Genomic DNA, 23,195 nt, shown 5'->3' on the forward strand with positions numbered 1-23,195 from the left:
CCATTTCACAGCTTTCCCTTCATTCTTTCTTCCCCTGCCACTCCCCAACACCCTCTCCTCACTATTTTCATTCCTTCTCATCCTAGTCTCCTGTTGTCTCTGTCTCTTCTTCTTTTTGTCCACTTCCTCTACCCTTTAGCCTCTCACTTCCTCTCCCTTGTCCCCAAAATTCCTATGAATCTGTCATCTCCTTGCAGAGGAAAGAGATGAGCCCACTTTGGGAATTTAGCCCAGGTCACTATAGACTGTAAGCCTTAGACCACTAGACCTTAAGCTATATGTGGACAGTGAATGCGTTTGTTTTATTGTTGTATTGTACTCTCCCATTTGCTTAGTATAGTGCTCTGCATACAGTAAGTGCTCAATAAGTGAGATTGACTGACTGACTGCTGCTTTGTGACTACCAGTTACTTTGTCTCCTCAGATGTAATCCTGGAGTGCCTCGGCTTCTCCTGGGAATTGCACCGGGCTTACCTGTGCAAGTCCGAAACACTTTCCAAGCTTTTCACCTGGGCCATGGCCCGTGCCAACCCACACGATCTGGAAAGCCTGAACAGACACAGGAAGGGTAAGTCACCTTCCTGCCTCAGAGGTGGCTAAGAAGGGCCAGGACTAGGGGAGAAACAGAGAGTCCCAGAGAGGAAGGGGACATGGTGGGCCGACAGGGGACTCTCGATGAGGGGCAGTTTCTCCTTGGGGATTTTGATGGGCAAATTCCAAACAACAAACTTTGCACCTAGAAGTAAGCTGTGGGCTGATCCTGGCCTTTGCTCTTGGCTCCTCTGAAATCAGCTCCCTGGCATTTAAGTATGAGTGCCATGTGACCAAGTAAAAGGAGGATGGGCCTGTGTGTGACCTTGGGCAAGTCACTTCACTTCTGTGTGCCTCATTTGCTTCATCTGTAATATGGGGATAAAATTCCTGCTCTCCCTGCCTCATAAAATGTGAAACAAGGACTGAGTCAGTCAGACAGTCAATCTTATTTATGGAGCACTTACTGTGTGTAGAGCACTGTACTAAGGGCTTGGGGGAGTACACTACAATACGTCCTCCCATCCTCTCAAACTTAATAGAACTCCTTATCTTCCCACTTAAACCCTGTCCTCCACAACTTTCCCACTGTAGATGGCAACACCATCCTTCCTGTCTCACAAGCCCATAACCTTGGTGTTATTCGGGACTCCTCTCTCTCATTTAACCCACATATTCAAACCATCACTAAATCCTGTCAGTCCCACCTTCAGAACATCGCTAAAATCTACCCATTCCTCTCCATCCAAACTGCTACCATGATAATTCAATCACTCATCCTATCCTGCCTGGATTACTGCAGCAGCCTCCTTTCTGATCTCCCATCCTCCTGTCTTTCCCCTCTCCAGTCCATACTTCACTCTGCTGCCTGGATCATTTTTCCACAGAAACTTTCACCGTCCTCCTCAAAAAACTCCAGTGATTGCCCATCCACTTCCACATCAAACAAAAACTCCTCACCACTGGCTTTAAAGCACTCCACCACCTTACCCGCTCCTACTTCAACTCATTACTCTCCTTCTACAACCCAGGCTGTACACTTTGCTCCTCTAATGATAACCTTCTCACATTGCCTTGATCTCACCTATCTCATTGTTGACCCATAGCTCAAGTACTGCCTCTGACCTGGAATGCCCTCCCTCCTCAAATCTGACAGACAATTACTTTTCCCCCCACTCCCCATTTAAAGGCCTCCTCCAAGAGGCCTTCCCTGACTAAGCCTCTCTCTTCTTCTCCTACTCTCTTCTGTGTAACCCTAACTTGCTCCCTTTGTTCTCCCAGCTCCACAGCACTTACGTACATATCTATAATTTATTTGTATTGAAGTTTGCCTCCCCAACTCTAGACTACAAGCTCATTTTGAGGGAAGTGTCTGTTTATTGTTGCATTGTACTTTCCCAAGTGCTTAGTACAGTGCTCTGCATACATTAAACACTCGATGAATATGATTGAATAATGATGGTATTTAAGTGCTTAATATGTGCCAAGCACTGTTCTAAGCACTGGGATAGATACAAAGTAATCAGGTTGCCCCAGGTGGGGCTTACAGTCTTAATCTCGCTTTTACAGATGAGATAACTGAGGCACAGAGAAGTTATGTGACTTGCCCAAAGTCACACAGCTGACAAGTGATGGAGCTGGAATTAGAACCTCTGACTCCCAAGCCCACGCTCTTTCCACTAAGCCATGCTGCTGAATTGTACTTTCCAAATGCTTAGTACAGTGTTCTGCACACAGTAAGTGCTCAATAAATACAATTGGATGAATGAATGAATGAACAATAACCAGATACATTCCCTGCCCACAGCCAGCTAACAGTCTGTGTCCAATCTGAGTGTATTGTTTTTACCCCAAATAGAGAGCATGGCACAGAGTAAGCACTTAATAAATATCACTATTATTATTATTATCTACTATTAGTGCATTATCTAGAGTGGAAATTTTGTCAGTGGTCTTACATGTCTAAACCAAAGACAGCAATGTACAGACATTTTCCAGTAAGAAGATAAATCAAATCCTCCTCTCCCTTTTCCCTTTTGGCCATTTCACTTCTAATTAGCCTCCTCACAAACAATTAAATTCTAAAATTGTGCTCACTTTAACGTAACTATGCTGACTGGGACATGTAAGGAGAATGAATGACAGCCAGGATATCCAAACAACTGCTTTATGGAGTGCTGAAATTGGGAAATTGAAAGCAAGTAGAGAAATGTTTTCAGGACACAGTAAAATGAAGCTTCCGATAGTGCTGCACTGTGAGTCAGTTGCTGAGGATAGAGTCACACAAGCAATCATAGGTGAAGTTCAATGTCAGTGGTGTTTCCTTCAGACAAAGATGCAATTACCTTCCAAGTAGGTGAAACTCCATTTGGCTTTGGGTAATGGTTGCTTGGTCTTCAGAGTTCATGCCTCTGATCAATCAATCATATTTATTGAGCGCTTACTGTGTGCAGAGCACTGTACTAAGCGCTTGGGAAGTACAAGTTGGCAACATATAGAGACGGTCCCTACCCAACAGTGGGCTTACAGTCTAGAAGATCTAAAGGTTTGCTTCCTCAGTGACACCAGAGGTTTTTCTTTCTACATCCTAATGAAGTATATGACGCCAAACCTCCCTTCTAGGATTGTGAACCACAGCCTAGGTTTATGTCGCATACCTGTCTGTTGCATTCTTCTTTTTGGAGACAGTGAGGTCCTTATGGGCAGGGAATGTGTCTACCAAGTATACCAAGTATTATACTGTACTCTCCCAAGTGCTTAGTACAGTGCTCTGCACACCGTAAGTACTGTATAAATATCATTTGTGGATTAATTGATTGATTGATTGATGTTAGCTTTGGTAATTTGGGAAGACTTCTTTCTTCTTGCTGATTTTCCAGGTTAATACTGGAGCCCAGAAAAGTAATGGGGTGATGTTATCATTTCTCCCTTCAGTGGAGAGAGGGAGAGTACCAGTATGACACTTGCATAGATCTCTAAGTCTAGCTCTCAGCAGAGGTTTCAGAGGCGCTGTGTCCTCTCTTCTGGGCCCTAGTTGGCCAGACTCCAATTGGACACTTTTCCAACTCTCACGTTCAATTTGTGCCCTTTTGTGTTAGATCAGGTGACATCACCGCTAAGTGACCACATTTTTATGGTGCTTCTTAAGTGCTTACTATGTGCCAGGAACTGTACTAAGTGCTGGAGTAGGTACAGGATCATCAGGTTGGACACAGTCCATGTCCCACAAAGGGATCACAGTCAATCCCCATTTTACAGATGAGGTAACTGAGGCACAGCAAAGTTATGTAATAATTATGGTATTTAAGCGCTTACTATGTGCTAAGTGACTTGTTCAAGGCCACAGAGCAGACAAGTGGTGGAGTAAGGATTAGAACCCAGGTCCTTCTGGTTCCCAGGCCTGTGCTCTATCCACTAAGCCTTGCTGCTACTCACATGCTCCAGGGCCACAGTCTTTGAAAAGGCATGAATCTGCAGCTCACCAGAATTTCACAGGGTGAAGATGTACTCTTCTACCTCGGGTGTAGGCCGGAATGAGCCTTGCATCCAGGCATGATCCCTCAAAAATTCCAAATTTGGTGGCCACATCCCTACCTAGCAATGTCCAGACCAATTAAAAATGGCAGGTGCAGAGCAGAATCATAGTACCCCTCCCCTGAACATTGAGAACAAAGACACCACTGATGGTGAAATCCATCTAGGATCAATCAATGCATTTTGTCAGTCAGTCATTATTAAATGAGTGCTTACTGGGTGCAGAGTGCTGTATTAAGCGCTTGGAAGAATACAATATTGCAGTATGGCAGACACATTCCCTGCCCACATGACCTTGCAGTCTAGAGGGGGGACCTACCTTAATGTAAATAAATAAATTACGGATATGTACATGAGTGCTGTAGGCCTGTTGGGGGGAAGGGGGGTGAAAATATTTATTTTATTTTGTTAGTATGCTTGGTTTTGTTCTCTGTCTCCCCCTTTTAGACTGTGAGCCCACTGTTGGGTAGGGACTGCCTCTATATGTTGCCAATTTGTACTTCCCAAGCACTTAGTACAGTGCTCTGCACATTGTAAGCACTCAATAAATACGACTGATGATGATGATGAAAAAAAGATCATGTCAGGGTGACACAGAAGGGAGTTAGAGAAAAGGAAAGGAGGGCTTAGTCAGGGAAGGCCTCTGAGAGAAGATGTGTCTTCAGTAAGGTTATACTGATCACTTACTGTGTGCACAGCCCTTTGCCCTCAAGGAATTAATAATCTGTGAATGCACACAGGATCCACAGTCATTTTGCCCAGGCAAAAAGCTCTCTCTCACTGTGTTGATGTGTTTCATGTTTGCCGTTTTCTGTTTGACCACCTTGTCTCTCCATCCTCACAAAGGTTTTTTTCAAAAAGAGCCTCTCCCTTCTGGATAGCAGTATGCCACGCTGGTCTATCCTCAGCAAGTGACTTCCAGTTTCCAGCTAGTATGCAACATTGAGGCTCTGGGATAGTGTCCTTAAAACGTTTCCTCTGCCCTCCTTTAGGTCGCCCAATTAGCTGTTTGGGTATCCTGCTGTCCCTCATTCTCTTGGCGTGTATTACAGTGAGCAGAGCATAAACACTAGCAGACTGTGTTCCAGAACTTCATTTTTTATGGTTTTATATTGGATGTGGCCTGTAACTGAATCCGAAGTTGAGTGTGGAGCCTGTCGGTCAATCATTCAGTCCATCGTATTTATTGAGCAGTTACTGTGTGCAGAGCACTGTACTAAGCACTTGGGAGAATACAATAAAACAATAAATGGACACATTCCTTGCACACAATGAGCCTGTGTGGGATCCCAAGTCTCAGAGCCAAAGAGAAGTTTGGGTAGTACTTCAACTCTGTAGACATTTAGTTTGGCCTGCAGCTTGGTAGCGGACTAAGTAGCAGGGTGGCACCAGAAACCTCTCTTGGAGAAAATCATGCTTTAGGGGTGTCTCTCCAACTGGAAAGCAGCTGGGAGTCACTACAGAGCCATTCAGAGAACACATTTTAGGGTGTGTGTCACAGTGAGGGCAAAGGCATTGTGGCACCTTAACTGATGTGAAAATTTAGCTTACTTTTGACAAGGAATTTGCTTATTCATGACTGAAAAATAAGCCCTTTTGGCATGACAGTATGGTTGGAAATGTGTCCAGAGTTTCCTGATGAGGTTTCTAGGTGAATTATTTCAATTCCAGGGAAAAGCTGTCTTAGCGTGCATGAGGGCATAAATTGTTTAAGGTCAAAATAGCACATTTAAGTGTGGAAAAAATTAATCCTCACCCTCCCCACCTCAAACCTCCCAAATCTGACCAATGAATCCACTTCATTTTTTAGGTGGAACCAAACTCTCAAGGACAGTTACTGGGAAAGATAGAGAAGATAACAAAGAAAAAAGCAAAACAAGGAAAATAAAAATTTCACTGGAGATTCATGACCCACTTATCACTAAAATAGGTAATGTAAACTTTCCATGTTCTTATGGGAATAGTCTGTACCACTTATCTACAGACAAAAGGCTTGTGTGACTTAATTCCAAAGGACTGAGCTTATTCAAACAAATCATAAAATGCTTACAGTACTTCAAAGGCCTTAAAAATCCTTAACAGCAACAACATTGCACTGATCATTTTAGTTTGTGCAGAGCACTGTACCACGTGGTGGGAATACACAATACATTCAAGAGTTATGCTTCCTGCCCTTTGGGATTTCTCAATTAAATGAGACGAAGGTGGTACATATTACCAAATATACAAAAGTTAGTAAGAGCAGACATAAGTATTCAAATAAATGAGCAAATACAGTCACCAGGTTAGCTTGGGAGGAGTAAAGAGTGTGAATTGGACTGTAGCAGAAGAAGGGATGGAATATCTAAGACAGCTAGAGGTTATGGAGGGTCTTGGAGCAAGACTTGAAGAGACTTATTACATGAGAGAAGGAAGGGGTTCATTGGAGGTTTTTGAGGAGGGAAATGATGTGTTCCATTGTGAAAAGATGATTCAAGCAGCTATATGCAGGAGAGAATGAAGAGAGGAAAGGTTAAAGGCAGGGAGACTAGTGAGGAAGGCTAATTTTATGTTCCTTGTGGGCAAGCAACTTGTGTCTCACTTTAGTTGTATTTGTCCAAGGGTTTAGTACAGGATTCTGCACTCAGAAGAGACTCAATAAATTCCACTGATTGGTTGACAAATGTGGATGTCCTGCTGGGAGGTGGTGACTTGGATGACAATGATGGCCTAAAGGGTGAAGAGGAAGGGACTGATCTGGGAAATTATCACAGAAGAAAGCCTAGCAGACTGAATATGGGGCAGTCAAAAATGTAAGAGTATTGTCTTTAAAGCCAAGGTTTAAGGGTACTGTTTAGAAGAAGGGAATGATCAACAGTGTCAAAGACAGTTGAAAGATGGAGGACTATTAGCACAAATTAGAGTTCGTTGGCCAGTCCCTGAAGACTTTGGTGAGTGTATTCTAGGTAGAGTGAAAATGTGAAATTCAGTTGGTGGGGTGTCAAGAAGAGAGTTGGTAGAGAAGAATGGGAGGCAATGGATGCTTCTAATCCATTCAAGGACTTTGAGCAGGAAAAGGAGCAGGGAGATGGGGCCATAGCTGGAAAGGGAAGTGGGCTCTCTCTCTCTCTCTCCCTAGAGAGAGAGAGAGAGAGAGAGAGAGAGAGAGAGAGACAGAGAGAGAGAGATAGGAGGAATAGCTGCCAGGGAGAGGGACAGAGAGGAAGAAGTGAGGCAATAAAATCGATTCATGGAAGGAGAGAATCCCTTAGAGAAAAAAAATTCTAGAACAAACCCATACTACACCAATATTTCCACTCATGAGCTACGCTCGTCTCCAGAAGAGTATTTCCTTCCTCTCCGCACCCACATTTATCAATCAATGGTATTTATTGAGCACTTAGCTTGTACAGAGCATTTTACAAAGTGCTTGGGAAAGTATAATAGAAAAGAATTAGCAGACATGTTCCCTGCCCATAATGAGCTTACAGTCTGGAGGAAGAGACTGGCATTAATATGAATAAATAAGTAATTTATAATGTATAATTTAAAGATAGGTACATAAGTGCTGTGAGACTAGGAATGGGGTGATTATCAAATGTCCGAAGGTCATAGATCCAAGTGCATAGACAATGCAGAAGGAAGGGCGAGCTGGGGAAAAGAGTGTTTAATCAGGGATTGTCTCTTGGAGGAGATGTGACCTCAATAATGCTTCAGGAGGTGGAGAGAGTGATGGTCTGGCATATGTGGAGGGGGAGGGAGTTCCTGTCTAGGGGGAGGATTTGGGAAAGGGTTTAGAGGAGAGATACACTAGATCAGGGCACAGTGACACTAGAAGAGTGGAGTTTCCAGGCTGGGCTGTAGTGGGTGAGGTAGATTGAGACGAGCAGATTGAGTGCTTTAAATCCAATGGTAAGGAGTTTCTGTTTGAATTGGAGGTGGATGGGCAACAATTGGAGGTTCTTGAGAAGTGGGGAGACATGGACTGACCGTTTTTGTTGATGAATGATCTGAGCAGCAGAGAAAAGACTGGAGTGGGTAGAGACAGGATGCTGGGAGGTCAGCAAGGAGGCAGTTTGTAATAGTCAAGGTGGGATAGGATACATGCTTAGATCAGCATGGTAGCAGTTTGGATTGAGAGGAAAGGGTGGATGTTAGCAATGTTGTGAAGGTAGAACTGGCAGAATTTGATGACAGATAGAATATGTGAGTGGAATGAGAGAGATGAGTCAAGCACAATGCCAAGATTACAGGCCTGTGAGATAGGATGGTGGTATTGAGTACAGTGATGGGAAAGACAGGAAGACAGGGTTTGTGTGAGAAAATAAGGAGCTCAGTTTTGGAAGTATTTAATTTGAGGTGTCAGCAGGACATCTAGGTACAGATGTTCTGAAGGCAGAAGGAAATTAGAGATTACAGGGAAGGAGAGAGGGTAGGGCTGGAGATGGAGATTTGGGAATTATAAATCATTTTAAAAGAATGAGTTCCTTTCATTGGAGCCCTCTACATGCACCAGTTTCTATAGATGCTTAGAAACATAGTGAACATGAAGCCAGGGATGGTGGGCCTCTCCAGTCTGGCCATAGCCGGTCTGTCATTGATCACTCTGATTCGCTTTCCCTATGCTAGCTTCTTTCCTTCCTCTCCAATAATGACTAGGCAGAAACTTCCAAAGACATGACTCTCGTGTTCAACTAGTAAGACATAAATTAGATACCATTAGTGGGTCATAATGCTTCAGTACTAGGATGAGACAGTACCGATGTAGAGTCATGAGGAATGATGCAATTAAATTTGGCGGGTGTCACGACTGGATAGAAGAGGCGGTGTGAAGTTGGGGAAATAAAACTAGGCCCTGAGGTTTTTGATCGATCTTCCCCACTGTGGAAAGTTGCTTCCAGTGAAACTGTCATCCTTGTGAACGTTGAATCTTTCAGCTTTTGCTATTGCCCTCAAGAATCTCTATAGCACAGAGTTGGACGTGAGCATGGAAGATGTCCTGGGAGTCATGGCAGCCGCCTCAGTCCTCGAGTTCCCAAGCCTCTTTCAGAAGTGAGTAACTCTGGTGTCCCACCCTTAAATCCTGAATTAAATCAGGACTCTCCTGCCCTACTAACTCCATTGTGGTTGGTGGTGATCTCTTCCTCCTGATGGTGGCCAGGCAGAACCCCAACCCCAATGCAGGATATCTTGTCACCTCATCATTAATCCCCCTGAAATCTCAGGAAACCAGAACTCAAAACCCCACCAAACAGCCCCCAGTCACAGCCAAATGGAAAGTTACCCCCCCTGCCACCTTTCTGGACCAGCCAAGCGAGCTCTCTTGCAAGGTTAATGAGCTTACAGTCTAGATTCCAACAGGAGAAAGAAAAGGAGGCATTGGGTGGTAATGCAGGCCCTGCCAGCCAGACGAGGAGGACGGGATAGGCCTGCAGTAATCAGCCCTTAAGGAAAAAACATGTCAAATTAAATTCCATCAGTGGCTTACTTAGTTGATGAGGAAAGCATGAAGATCCATATCTTAGTGCTGTTAGGATGATCATCAAACTGGGTTCTAATCCTGACTGCCGATTTCTTGCTGTGTGACCTTGGGCCAATCACTTCATAACTCTATTCCTCAATTTCCTTAACTGTAAAATGGGGATTCAAGACCTCTTCTCCCTTCTACTTAGACCGTGAGTCTCATGTGGGACAGGGATTGTGTCCAACATAATTATCTTGTACTAACTCCAGCACTTACGACAATGCTAGACCCATAAAAAGCATTTAACAATTACCAGAATAATTTTAGGGTTAAGGAGCACATGTTGCACAATGCAATGTCCTTCTTGCAATTTTTGAAATTCCCCTGTCATCATCAATCGTATTTATTGAGCGCTTACTGTGTGCAGAGCACTGTACTAAGCGCTTGGGAAGTACAAGTTGGCAACATATAGAGACAGTCCCTGCCCAACAGTGGGCTCACAGTCTAAAAGGGGGAGACTGTCACACCAGAGATCCTTAACTGATGCCAAACATTCACCATTATCTCTCTCATTTCACCCACACATTGTCACCCAATCCTGTTGGTCCTGTTGGTTCTATCTTCACAAAATTACTAAAATCTGCCCTTTCCTTTCCATCCAAACTGCTGCCATGCTGATCCAAGCACTTATCCTATCTCGCTTGCTGACCTCCCTGCCTCCTGTCTCTCCCAATCGATTAGTCAATCAATGGTATTTGAGTGTTTACTATGTGCAGAGTACTGTACTAAGTGCTTGGGAGAGTACCATGCACCAGAATTAGCAGACAGTCCTGTATCAATAATGAGCTCCCAGTCTAGAGGAACAAGTGGCAGAACCAGGAATATTCTGAGTCCCGAGCCCATGCTTGGCACAACCATTCAAACGAGTCACTTGTTACATTAACATTGTCATCATCCTTTCTGAGCAGGTTTGGTTGTCGCGGTCAGACCACAGGTCAACTTTTACATCATCAGTTTCACCTAGTTCTAGTCAATTTTACCAGGATCTTGTTCTGTGTGGGACATCTCCTTAGTTTTCAGTTGGCTTCGGCTAGTTGCCCCCTGCACTGTCTACGATTATCTTGGGAATGCAGACTACCCACCATAGGCACCCTAATTCAACCCCTTTGTTCCCCAATGTATCTATCAAGTGCTTACTTTGTGTGGAGAGTACAATCGATTGGGCAGACATGATCCTTGCCCGCAAGGAGCTTACAATCTAGTTGGGGAGAGCCGTCAAAATGGATTACAGAGAAATTGAGTTAAAGAGTATAAAAATATGTACGTAAATGCTGTGGGCGTGGGTTGAGTACCAAAGTGTTTAAGGGATAAAGACCCAAATGTAGAAGTGGACTCAAAAGGGAGGGAGAATAGGGTGTGTGGTGAAAGGTTATTCAGGCAAAGCTTCCTGGAAGAGATATGATTTTAGTAGGGTCTTTGAAGAGGGGGAGAGTGGTGGAAAAACTCCTGGGGGCACTCCATGACTTATTGAAAAAGGAGTTCCAGACAGGAGGGAGGGCGTGAACAAGGGCTTGGTGGTGAGAGACAAGATCAGGGAACAGAAAATGTTAATTCCCTCTCTATGCTGGAGAATAAACTTAATAAATAATAATGATGAAAAATAATACCCTGTAATTACCCAACACCTTTCTCTGAAGAACTCATTTAAACAAAAGATTTTTAGCAGGAAGAACAGATCTCATTGCTTCCATTTGGCAGGGCCTAAAGGGTGAGTAACTAATATCACAAAGTCAGAGAAATAGAAGGAATTAGAAGACTCTACATACTCTGATTCCTAGTCCAACATACTTTCTGTGTGCTAATTTTAGGTCAAAAGATGCAGTCCATAATCCAGACTAACACAGAATAGGCCTGACATATTCAGGCTATCTCACCAGCACATATATTTAAGAAAAAGATTTGATTGATGGATGCTTTCCTTTATTTTTCTATTATGATATTTGTTAAGCCCTTACTAAGTGCCAGGCACTTGGGTAGAAACAAGGTAATGAGGTTGGACACAGTCCATGTTCCACATGGGGCTCATAATCTTAATATCAAAAGTCTTTGAAAACATCCTTTGAAAACAAGAGAAGCAGTGTGGCCCAGTGGAAAGAGCACGGGCTTTGGAGTCAGAGGTCATGGGTTCAAATCCCGGCTCCTCCAATTGTCAGCTGTGTGACTTTGGGCAAGTCACTTAACTTCTCTGTGCCTCAGTTACCTCGTCTGGAAAATAGGGATTAAGATTGTGAGCCCCCCATGGGACAACCTGATCACCTTGTAACCTCCCCAGTGTTTAAAACAGTGCTTTGCACATAGTAAGTGCTTAATAAATGCCATCATTATTATTATTATTATTATTATTATTATTAATCCATTTTAGAGATGAGGTAACCGAGGCACACAGAAGTTAAGTGACTTTCCCAAGGACACAGAGCAGACAAGTGGCAGAGCTGGGATTAGAACCTAGGTCTTTCTGATTCCTTAAAATGGCATATAGCTTGCAGTTGAAAAGCTTCCTCTATTCCCAGGTGTGTGATCATGATGAAAAATGGGATTTGCTCAGCCACCATTTACAACTTCTATTCTGCTGGTTGCAAGGTAAGTTGCTGGGGACCTGATATTAAACTAGTGGCACATAAACCCACTGAACTGATGGTTTCTGGAAAGCTGGAATTGTGGGTTTGTTGTTTTGGGTTTTTTTACTTTTACTGTCCTCTTCTAATCAATCGATCAATGGTATTTATTGAGCACTTCGTATTTGCAGAGCACTGTATAAGCACTTGGGAGAGAGTTGGTAAGCATGTTCTCTGGTTACAGACTAAAGGGAGGCCTTCCCAGACTGAGCCCCCCATTTTTCCTCTGCTCCTCCTCCCCTCCCCATCGCCCCCACTCCCTCCCTCTGCCCTACCCCCTTTGCCTCCCCACAGTACTTGTGTATATTTGTACATATTTATTACTCTAATTATGTGTATATATCAATAATTCTATTTATCTATTTTGTTGGTATCGACACCTGTCCACTTGTTTGGTTTTGTTGTCTGTCTCCCCCTTCTAGACTGTGAGCCCGTTGTTGGGAAGGGACTGTTTCTATCTGTTCCCGAATTGTACTTTCCAAGAGCTTCGTACAGTGCTCTGCACACAGTAAGCGCTCCATAAATACGACTTAATGAATGAATTAATGAAAAGTTAGACATATTAAAGGCGGAATTAAATTGCTGCCGAGTTGCCAGTCAAGCTCTTGTAAGCCAGTTATTCCACGAGATGGTGCCCTGAGCTCACGGGCTCCTATGTAAATCTGTTTTCTTTTTCCCTTTTGGATGTTTCCTAACCAGTTCAAGCAGGAGTTGCTTGTCAGTGCCTGCGAGAGGTGGCTGGAAGTGAACCTCGTCCCTCAGCTTGGGTGTCAAATCCATCTCCGGAAACTCTCGCAAGAGCTGCTCCAGAAGGTCCTCAGGTCTTCCAGGTCAGAGACCCTGGGGTCCGTGGTGCTGCGTTTGAGTCTGCAGTGGTAGCATGCAGTTTTGATCTTTCACTAAATGGAACTCATAAGTGGCGATGGTTGGATTCAAAGATGAGCAAGAACAGAATCGGGCCCAGTTAGGGGAGGCTTTAATAAATTAATAATAATAATGAAGGCATTTGTGAAGTGCTTACTATGTGCAGAGCACTGTTCTAAGTGCTGTGGGGGCATACAAGGTGATCAAGTTGTTCCATGTGGGGCTCACAGTCTTAATCCCCATTTTACAGATGAGGTAACTGAGGCTCAGAGAAGTTAAGTGACTTGCCCGAGATCACACAGCAGACATGTGGCGGAGTTGGGATTCGAACCCATGACCTCTGACTCCAAAGAGGCTTTAAGGAAGCCCCACTTTTCCTCATCTCCCCCTCCTTTCTGCATCACCCTGACTTGTTCCCTTTGCTCTTCCCCTCCTCCCAGGCCCACAGCACTTAATATCTGTCATTTTATTTATTTGTATTGGTGTCTGTCACCCCGTTCTAGACTGTAAGCTCATCGTGGGCAGGGAACATCACTGCATATTTTTGTATTGTACTTAGAGAAGCAGCATGGTGTAGTGCACAGGGCACTACACCATGGGAGTCAGAAGGTCATGGGTTCTAATCCCACATCCACCACTTGTACGCTCTGTGACCTTGGGCAAGTCACTTCACTTCTCTGTGCCTCCGTTTCATCATCTGCAAAACGGGGTTTGAGACTCTGAGCCCTAACTGGGACAGAAGACTGTGTTCAACCCGATTTGCTTGTATCCACCCCAGTGCTTAGTACAGTGCCTGGCACACAGTAAGTGCTTAACAAGTACCATTATCATTATGATTATTTCCCAAGCACTTAGTAAGCGCTAAATTAAACAGAATCGAATGAATAAATCTGATTCCTTCCAGAGCTTTCCCCTTGGGCAGGTGTCCATTTGTGCATTTGTATCCTGGACAGTTCATATTTCAGCTGTTCTACCCCCTGCCCATTGCTGTTATGTCTCTGGATGCCTTTATTCTAAATGTCCAGCTTCCTTCTACCACCACTCCTGAAATAGCAGTAGTAGCAATAATAATAATAATAATGGTATGTGTTAACCACTTACTATGTGCCGGGCACTGTACTGAGCGCTGGGGTAGATATGAGCAAATCAGATCGGACACAGTCCCTGTCCCACATGGGTCTGAGTCTTAATCCCCATTTTACAGATGAAGTAACAGAGGCACAGAGAAGTGAAATGTCTTGCCCAAGGTCACAAAGCAGACAAGAGGCAGAGCCGGAATTAGAACCCATAACCTTCTGACGCCTAGGCCCGGGCTCTACCCACTAAACCAAGCTGCTTCTCTAGTTATAGTAGTAGCCATATTAATAGTATTTATTAAGCGATTACTGTGTACAGAGCTCTATACTAAGCATTTGGGGGAGTGCAATATGAAAGAGTAGGCATAGATGATCCTTGCCCATAAGGATCTTACGGATTAGAGGGAGGCATTTGAGGAGGAAACAGTTCATCTCTGGTAGCACAGTCAGTAGTTTCAGAATGACTGCTGGGTGGCACTAGAGACCAAGAAAATGACATCTACTCTACTAAGGTAAAAAAGAGGGCATCTCTCAGGGAAAGTGGCTCCTCGTTGCTTGATGGAAACTGCCATGAAGCAGGAGTTTACCTGATTCATCTTATGCTTCAAAATAACTCAGTGAATATACCTGCGAGAGGTGGCTAGAAGTGAACTTGGACCTCAGCTTGGGAGTCAAATCCATCCGCGGAAACTATGGCAAGAACGGCTCCAGACGGTTCTCAGCTCTGAAGTCTGCATCTCCCTGAAGCCACAGAATGGGTTGGAGTTAGGATAATGATTTTGAGCAAGGCTTACTCTAGAGTTCTGCCGGGACCCCACATGGTCTCCATACTGTCCCCCAAAACAGCCTGTCTCTCAGGACGGTCAGGTGAACTTTGCTGAGGATGGGGAAAGTCTGGCAAGGACAGGGAAACTGAAGATTTGGTTCTCCTGAGAGGATTTTAGGCTGAGACTTATTTTTACTGGCTCTGTATGTTTAAGGATTTGATAATACCTCACCCTGTCTCCTTCAGCACTTATGTACATATCCTTAATGTATTTCAATATTTGCCTCTCTGTATAGACTGTAAGCTCCTCATAGGTAGGGAACTTATCTACCTACAGTCGTATTGTACTCTCCCAAGCGCTTAGTACAGCACTTTGCACACAGAAAGTCTTCAAGAAATACCACTGGTTAAGTGATTGATTGATATGTGGGCTTCGTCTCACCCTGCTGCTAAAATATTATTACCCTGCTCTGAGGTAGAATTGATGCCTGAAGCAGCATGGCCTAGTGGAAGATCATGAGCCTGGGAGTTAGAAGACCTCTTTTTATGGTATTTGTTAAGCACTTACCATGTGCAAGGCACTGTACTAAGCACTGGGGTAGAAACAAGCTAATCAGGTTGGACACGGTCCCTGTCCCACCTGGGGCTCACCGTCTAAGTAGGAGGGAGAACTGGCATTGACTCCCCATTTTGCTGATTAAAGAACTGAGGCCCAGAAAAGTTAAATGACTTGCCAGGGTCTAAACAGCAAACAAGTAGCGGAGTCGGGATTACAACCCAGGTCCTTCTGAGGCCCAGCCCCATGCTCTAACCACTGGACTTCACTGCTTCCCAAAGGACCTGGGCCCTAATGCTCACTCTGCCACTTCCCTGATTTGTGACCTTGAGCCAGTCACTGAACTTCTCAGTGCCTCAGTTCTTTCATCAGGAAAATGAGGATTCAGTACTTCTTCTCCCTCCTACTTAGCCTGAGAGCCCCATGTAGGACTTTTTTTTTGTAATGGCATTTATTAAGAGCTTGGGAGGTTACAAGGTGATCAGGTTGTCCCACGGGGGGCTCACAGTCTTAATCCCCAGTTTACAGATGAGGTAACCGAGGCACAGGGAAGCTAAGTGACTTGCCCAAAGTCACACAGCTGACAATTGGTGGAGCCAGGATTTGAACCCATGACCTGTGACTCCAAAGCCCGTGCTATTTCCACTGAGTCATGCTGCTTCTCTAACAAGACTTAACTATCTTGTATTTAATGACAGTATTTGTTAAGCACTTACTATATACCATGCACTGTACTAAGCACTGGTGTAGATACAACGTTATCAGGTTGTCCCACGTGGGGCTCACAGTCTTAGTCCCCATTTTACAGATAACTGAGGCACTGAGAAGTTAAGTGACTTGCCCAAAGTCACACAGCACACAAGTGACGGAGCCAGGATTAGAACCCATGACTTCTGACTCCCAAGCCTGTGCTCTTTCCACTGAGCCACGGTGCTTTTCTAATTTACCCCAGAGCTTAGTACAGTGCTGGGCACATAGTAAGCGTTTACCAAAAATCACAATTTTAATTATCAGTCTTGGAGATCGTCACTGTAGGAAAGTCATCCCTAAGACAGATCGGTAGGTGGAAGCCTTGTAGTTCCAGAGTTTACTCCTCTCAGAGAGACCTGATGATCCTTCAACCATTTTGCCCAGGCGCTGCTGCCTACCCAGGCCTGCCTACCTGCCTGGAGAAGCAGCGTGGCCCAGTGGAAAGAGCCCGGGCTTTGGAGTCAGAGGTCACGGGTTCAAATTCCGGCTCCGCCAATTGTCAGCTGTGTGACTTTGGGCAAGTCACTTCACTTCTCTGGGCCTCAGTTCCCTCATCTGTAAAATGGGGATGAAGACTGTGAGCCTCCCGTGGGACAACCTGACCACCTTGTAACCGCCCCAGCGCTTAGAACAGTGCTTTGCACATAGTAAGCACTTAATAAATGCCACCATTATTATTATTATTATTACCCTCGTCGACAAGTGCAGATGGCTTTCATTCATTCATTCTTTCCCATCAACACTCGGGCCTTTGGCTTCTAAATCTAATCAGTCGCTTTCTTCCTCTGCCGATTATATTCACCTCAAACTTACAATTTCCCTTTCTAAAGGTCAGCCCTGGGTGCCCATGACATTAAACTCTGCATCTAAAATGAGCTCCCCTCCTGGCTTTGCTTCTTGGCAGGCAGTATGCCACCTCTTGACAGACCCTTAGGTCTGAGAAGCAGCGTGGATTAGTGGATAGAGCACGGGACTGGGAATCAGAAGGATCTGGGTTTTAATCCTGACTCCAGTACATGTCTGCTGTGTGACCTTGGACAAGTCACTTAAGTTCTCTGGGCCTCCGGTACCTCATTTGTAAAATGGGGATTGAGTGTGAGCCCCGTGTGGAACAGGGACTGTTTCCGATCTGATTAACTTGTGTTTGGCACATAGTATTTGCTTAACAAGTACCAATAAATACGATTGAATGAATGAATGAATAATTATTATTATTATATTATCAATATCGATAATCGTAATAATCAATGTCATGTCTGCCATGGTTTTCTGCCATTCCTCCGGGGGTCCTTCAGGATTCCCTACAATAATAATAATTACGATATTTGTTAAGCACTTACTATGTGTTTAACTGTGAGCCCACTGTTGGGTAGGGACTGTCTCTATATGTTGCCAACTTGTACTTCCCAAGCGCTTAGTACAGTGCTCTGCACACAGTAAGCGCTCAATAAATATGATTGATGATGATGATGTGCCAAGCACTCTTCTAAGCGCTAGGGTGGATACAGGGGAATCAGGTTGTCCCACGTGGGGCTCACACTTTTAGTCTCCCTTTTACAGATGAGGTAACTGAGGCACAGAGAAGTTAAGTGACTTGCCCAAGGTCACACAGCAGACAAGTGGCGGACCCGGACCTTATGTGCCAGCACCCCCAGAATCACCTAGTGCTCATATTTGCAGCCCAAACCCCCATCCCTATTTGACACCCTGCAGTTTCGCTCATTATAAGCTCCAATTTGCACTGGGCACCTGAGGCGTCCTTAAGACGGACCACACCGCAGATCCAGAGATTGTGAGGAAGCAGGTTATTCAGGGCACAGAAAGCCACAGAAACAGAAGCCCAGTCGGGAAGGGGCAGAGAGAGCAGTAGAGGGAGAGACAGAGCAGAGACGGTAAGCTTGTTGTGGGCAAGGAATATGTCTGTATATTGTGTTGTACTCTCCCAAGTGCTTAGTAGCACTCATTCATTCAATCGTATTTATTGAGCGCTTACTGTGTGCAGAACACTGTACTAAGCACTTGGGAAGTACACGTTGGCAACATATAGAGACAGTCCCTACCCAACAACAGGCTCACAGTCTAGAAGGGGGAGACAGATAATAAAACAAAACATGTGGACAGGTGTCATCACAATAAATAGAAATAAAGCTTAGTATCGTGTCCTGCATGCAGTAAGTGCCCAATAAATATGATTGATTGATGGATGGTGTAGCAGGGAGGTAGACATCCCTACCTTGGGTGCCAATGACCCCACCTGGCCTGGAGCCAAGCAGTGGATCCAAAAACTCCTTCTCCAGCCTCACCGTCTGATAGAGGCAAGTGAAAACCCCAGCTTAGTCCTGAGCCTGGGGCCAGAATGCTTCCTTGGAGTCGGGAATGGGAGAGAAAAGTCCTCCACCTTCCCCTGATAATAATTGGAGCATTTATTGGGCAGTCAAACAATTATATTTATTGAATGTTTACTGTATGCAGAGCACCGTACGGAGCACTTGGAAGAATAAACTACAACAAAGTGGGTAAACATGTGCCCTGCTAAGAGAAGCAGCGTGGCTCAGTGGAAAGAGCATGGGCTTGGGAGTCAGAGGTCGTGGGTTCTAATCCCGGCTCCATCACTTGTCTGCTGTGTGATCTTGGGCAAGTCACTTAACTTCTCTGTGCCTCAGTTACCTCATCTGTAAAATGAGGATGAAGACTGTGAGCCCCACGTGGGACAACCTGATCACCTTGTATCCCCCCAGCACTTAGAACAGTGCTTTGCACATAATAAGCGCTTAACAAATGCCATTATTAATATGTGCCCAGCCCACAATGAGCTTGCAAGTGCCTACTATGTTCCAAGTATGGTACTAAACTCTGAGATAGCTACAGATAATCAGGTTGGCTATGGTCCCCATTCCTTTTCAAACTCACTAAGTGGATGGGAGAACAGGAGTTAAATCCCCATTTTACAATTAAAGAAAGACACAGAGATGTTAAGTGACTTGACTAAGGTCACCCAACATGGGACAACCTGATCACCTTGTATCTCCCAAGTTCTTAGAACAGTGCTTTGCACATAGTAAGTGCTTAACAAGTACCATCATTATTATTATTAAAATTATTATCCAAATGGCAGAGCCAGGACTCTGACTCTGAGGCCCGTGTTCTTTACGCTAGGTCACGCCACCTCCCTAGAGATTAGTGGTGGGAAAAGGGCTGTGCCCCAGAGCCCAGTAGAATGGAGCTGCCAAAGCAGTGTGGTCTAGTGGACAGAGCATGGGCTTTGGAGTCAGAGGATCTGGGTTCCAATTCTGCATCCACCACTTCTCTCTGTTCATTCCTTCAATCGTATTTACTGAGCGCTTACTGTGTGCAGAACACTGTACTAAGCTCTTGGGAAGTGCAAGTCGGCAACATATAGAGACGGTCTCTACCTAACAATGGATGTGACTTTGGGCAAGTCACTTTACTCCTCTTTGTCTCAGTTATCTAATCCATAAATTGGGGATTAAATCCTCCTCACATCAATTTAGACTGTGAGCCCTTGGGGGATAGGGATTTTATCCAGGACCTGGTTATCTTGTATCTACCAAAGGATTTAGTACAGTGACCGGCACATAATAAGTACTTAAAAAATGCCATTAAAAAAAACCCATAGGGCTGATGCTAGTGGATTCACCCTGAAAGTACCAGCACCGGGGGCAAAAGCCTCCCGTGCCCCTTTATTTAAGTGGTATTTGTTAAGCACTTACTATGTGCCAGGCACTGTACTAAGCACTGGGGAAGATCCAAGCTAATAATAATAATGGCATTTGTTAAGCACTGTCTAAGTGCTGGGGTGGATACAAGGTGGTGATAATAATAATAATAATGATAATAATAATAATAATGGCATTTATTAAGCACTTACTATGTGCAAAGCACTGTTCTAAGCACTGGGGAGAATACAAGGTGATCAGATTGTCCCACATGGGGCTCACAGTCTTAATCCACATTTTGCAGACGAGGTAACTGAGGCCCAGAGAAACGAAGTGACTTGCCCAAAGTCACACAGCTGACAAGTAGCGGAGCTGGGATTTGAACCCATCACCTCTGACTCCAAAGCCCGGGCTCTTTCCATTGAGCCACGTGGGGCTCACAGTCTAAATCCCCATTTTCCAGATGAGGTCACTGAGGCACAGAGAAGTTAAGTGACTTGCCCAGAGTCACACAGCTGACAAGCGGTGGTCAGGATTAGAACCCATGACATCTGACTCCCAAGCCCGTGCTCTTCCCACGGAGCCACGCTGCTCCAAAGGCTCTTTTAGAACTGGTGCTTATGCCGCATTCGCCTATTAGCTGGGTGCCCTTCGCTCCTCCATTTATTTCTGCCTTTTCCAGCAGCTGAAGGCAGCCACTGTCCTGTGAAAATGGATCGCTGAAGGTAAAGATTAACTGTTCCTGGAGCTGGGGCTTTTCCAATAATGAGAATGACAGGTGCAAATGAGGCAGTGGACAAACTTATACAACCCTAGCGAATGGTCTGAAGTTAATTCAGCCGGAGGAAAGATCATTCATAGATTGTGAGCCCTTCAAGGGACAGAGCCTGTGCCTAATTACCCCCTCTGTACTCTTTCCCGACTATTATAAAGTGCTCTGTACACAGTAAGTCCTTAATAAATAATATTATGACTACTACTACCTGGATTGTGAAAAGCTCCCCCGATTCTACTACTAATAATAATAGTAATCATTATTATTGTATTTGTTAAGCACTTACTATGTGTAAAGCACTGTTCTAAGCACTAGGGTAGACAAGTCAATCAGGTGGGACACAGTCCCTATCCCACATGGGGTTCACAGTCAGGGAGAATGGTCACTAATGGACAGTTAGGTCATCCCTGGATTTTAGGACCCCTGATGCAGTAGATTTAAGCCCTCCAAAGAGCAGAAGGCTATGTATTGTAATTGTTGAAATAGCCTGAGAATTAGAGACCCAGGTGATGGAAAATCCAACCTGCAGTGAGTTGGTTCTTTATGTAATTCGGCTGATTCCAAACATCCTGCTTTTTTAAACCAAGTGGCAGATACCCACACCTTCCATAATTACTATTACAACAATCAGGGCAAAAGAACCCAATTTTGACCACTTCCTCCCCACACAGTTCCTACATTCCTGGCTAGCATCAGTCCAAAATCATGGTGGCTAGATTTGGGTCATGCTTACCACTTTCTTTGAGAAGACTACCTGATGATATCTTCTTACCACTAGAAGTTTTTCTACAGTATTTACAGTAGGTGAACCCAAATAGGTTGGTTTCATTTTTTTTTCCTTTTGTATCATCTTTTCCTGGCAGGTTGTTTACCTTTAGTGAGTTCTACCTTCTGAGGACCACACTTTTCTGGGTTTTTCTGCAGCTGAATCCCCAAATTCATCTAATTCCGAATTATGAAAGTGTCTTGGCCTATTTCAACAGGTAACTCTCTGCCTAAGTGTGTTTTATTTGCAAAATATGTATTTCTGATCTGGTAATACAAAACACGTTCTAGGCCAGGGTGGTCAAACCGTGGCTTGTGAATCACCTGCAGGGAACTTGAATTCAGTATACTATTAATTACTGGGCAACTTTAATTCATAGGTTTTTCATAAATAGTTAACATGAAAAAGTAAAGATAGCGTTTTTGTTGCAGGGACTGTACACAGTTGTTGTAGACTGGTAAGCTCCTTGTGGGCAGAGATCACATCTACCAACTCTACTGTAATGTAATCAATCAATCAGTGGCATTTATTGAGCACTTACTGTATACAGAGCACTGTTCTAAGTGCTTGGGAGTACACTCGTCTGCTGTGTGGCTTTGGGCAAGTCACTTCCTCTGGAAAATGGGGATTGAGACTGTGAGCCCCAACGTGGAACAGGTATTGTATCCAAACCGATTAGCTTGTATCCACCCCAGCACTTAGTACAGTGCCTGGCACACAGTAAGCGCTTAACAAGTGCCATCATTATTATTACAACAGAGTCGGGAGGCACATTCCCTACCCACAAGGAGCTTACAGTTTAGAAGGGGAAAAGCCATGATAAATAAATTACAGATATGTACATGTGCTGTGGGGTTGAGAGAGGAATAACAATAATAATAATGGTATTTTTTAAGTACTTACTATGTGCCAAGCACTGTTCTAAGTGCTGGGGAGGGGGAATAAAAGGTAATCAGGTTGTCCCACGTGGGGTTCACGGTCTTAATCCCCATATTACAGATGAGGTAACTGAGGTACAGAGAAGTTAAGTGACTTGCCCAAAGTCACACAGCTGACAAGTGGCAGAGGTGGGATTAGAACCCATGACCTCTGACTCCCAAGCCCATGCTCTTTCCACTGGGCCACGCTGCTTCTCTAATCTAATGAATATCAAGTGCTTAAAGGGTACCGATCCAAGTGTAAACAATGTAGGTGACAGAGAAGGGAGAAGGAGTTGGGTAAAGAGGACCTCATCTGTGAGCCCGCTGTTGGATAGGGACCGTCTCTATATGTTGCCAACTTGTACTTCCCAAGCGCTTAGTACAGTGCTCTGCACACAGTAAGCGCTCAATAAATATGATTTAATGAATGAATGGAAGGCCTCTTGGAAGAAATGTGATTTTTTAATAAGGCTTTGAAGGAGGGGAGAGTGGTGATTCTGTCATATATGAAGGGGGAAGGAGGTCCAAGCCAAGGGTCGGCAACTAGATGAATGAACAAATCAAGGTACAGTGAGTAGGTTGGTGTTAAAGAAGCAGAACGTGTGGCCTGGGCCCTAGGAGGAAATCAGTGAGGTAAGGTAGGAGGGGGAGAGCTGACTGAGTGCTTTAAAGCCGATGGTAAGAAGTATGTGCTTCTTGTGGAGGTGGTTGGGTGACCATTGTTAGTAAAGTGCTCTCCCCACACAGTAATTGGCCAGCTTTTTTTCCACTTTGAGCATTGTGGTGACCTTGGGATAAAGCCGTGACGGGGAGTGTGACAGAAAGGGGAGAGAGGGAGGAGAGAGAAGAGGAGGAGGGGAAA

The 23,195-nt window shown here is 44.5% G+C and overlaps 1 protein-coding gene across 1 annotated transcript in view; it reads left to right on the forward strand.

Moving 5' to 3' along the window:
- BTBD16 (BTB domain containing 16) overlaps positions 1-23,195 on the forward strand; it is a 75,972-nt gene that overhangs the window by 10,577 nt on the left and 42,200 nt on the right. Inside the window, exons 5-10 of the mRNA XM_038758313.1 lie at positions 425-568; positions 5,876-5,995; positions 8,982-9,096; positions 12,079-12,148; positions 12,883-13,013; positions 21,511-21,630. Coding sequence (XP_038614241.1) covers positions 425-568; positions 5,876-5,995; positions 8,982-9,096; positions 12,079-12,148; positions 12,883-13,013; positions 21,511-21,630 — 700 coding nt within the window. The remainder of the gene's footprint in view (positions 1-424; positions 569-5,875; positions 5,996-8,981; positions 9,097-12,078; positions 12,149-12,882; positions 13,014-21,510; positions 21,631-23,195) is intronic.

This window comes from Tachyglossus aculeatus, chromosome 16, assembly GCF_015852505.1.
Source record: "Tachyglossus aculeatus isolate mTacAcu1 chromosome 16, mTacAcu1.pri, whole genome shotgun sequence".
Classification (NCBI taxonomy): Eukaryota; Metazoa; Chordata; class Mammalia; order Monotremata; family Tachyglossidae; genus Tachyglossus; species Tachyglossus aculeatus.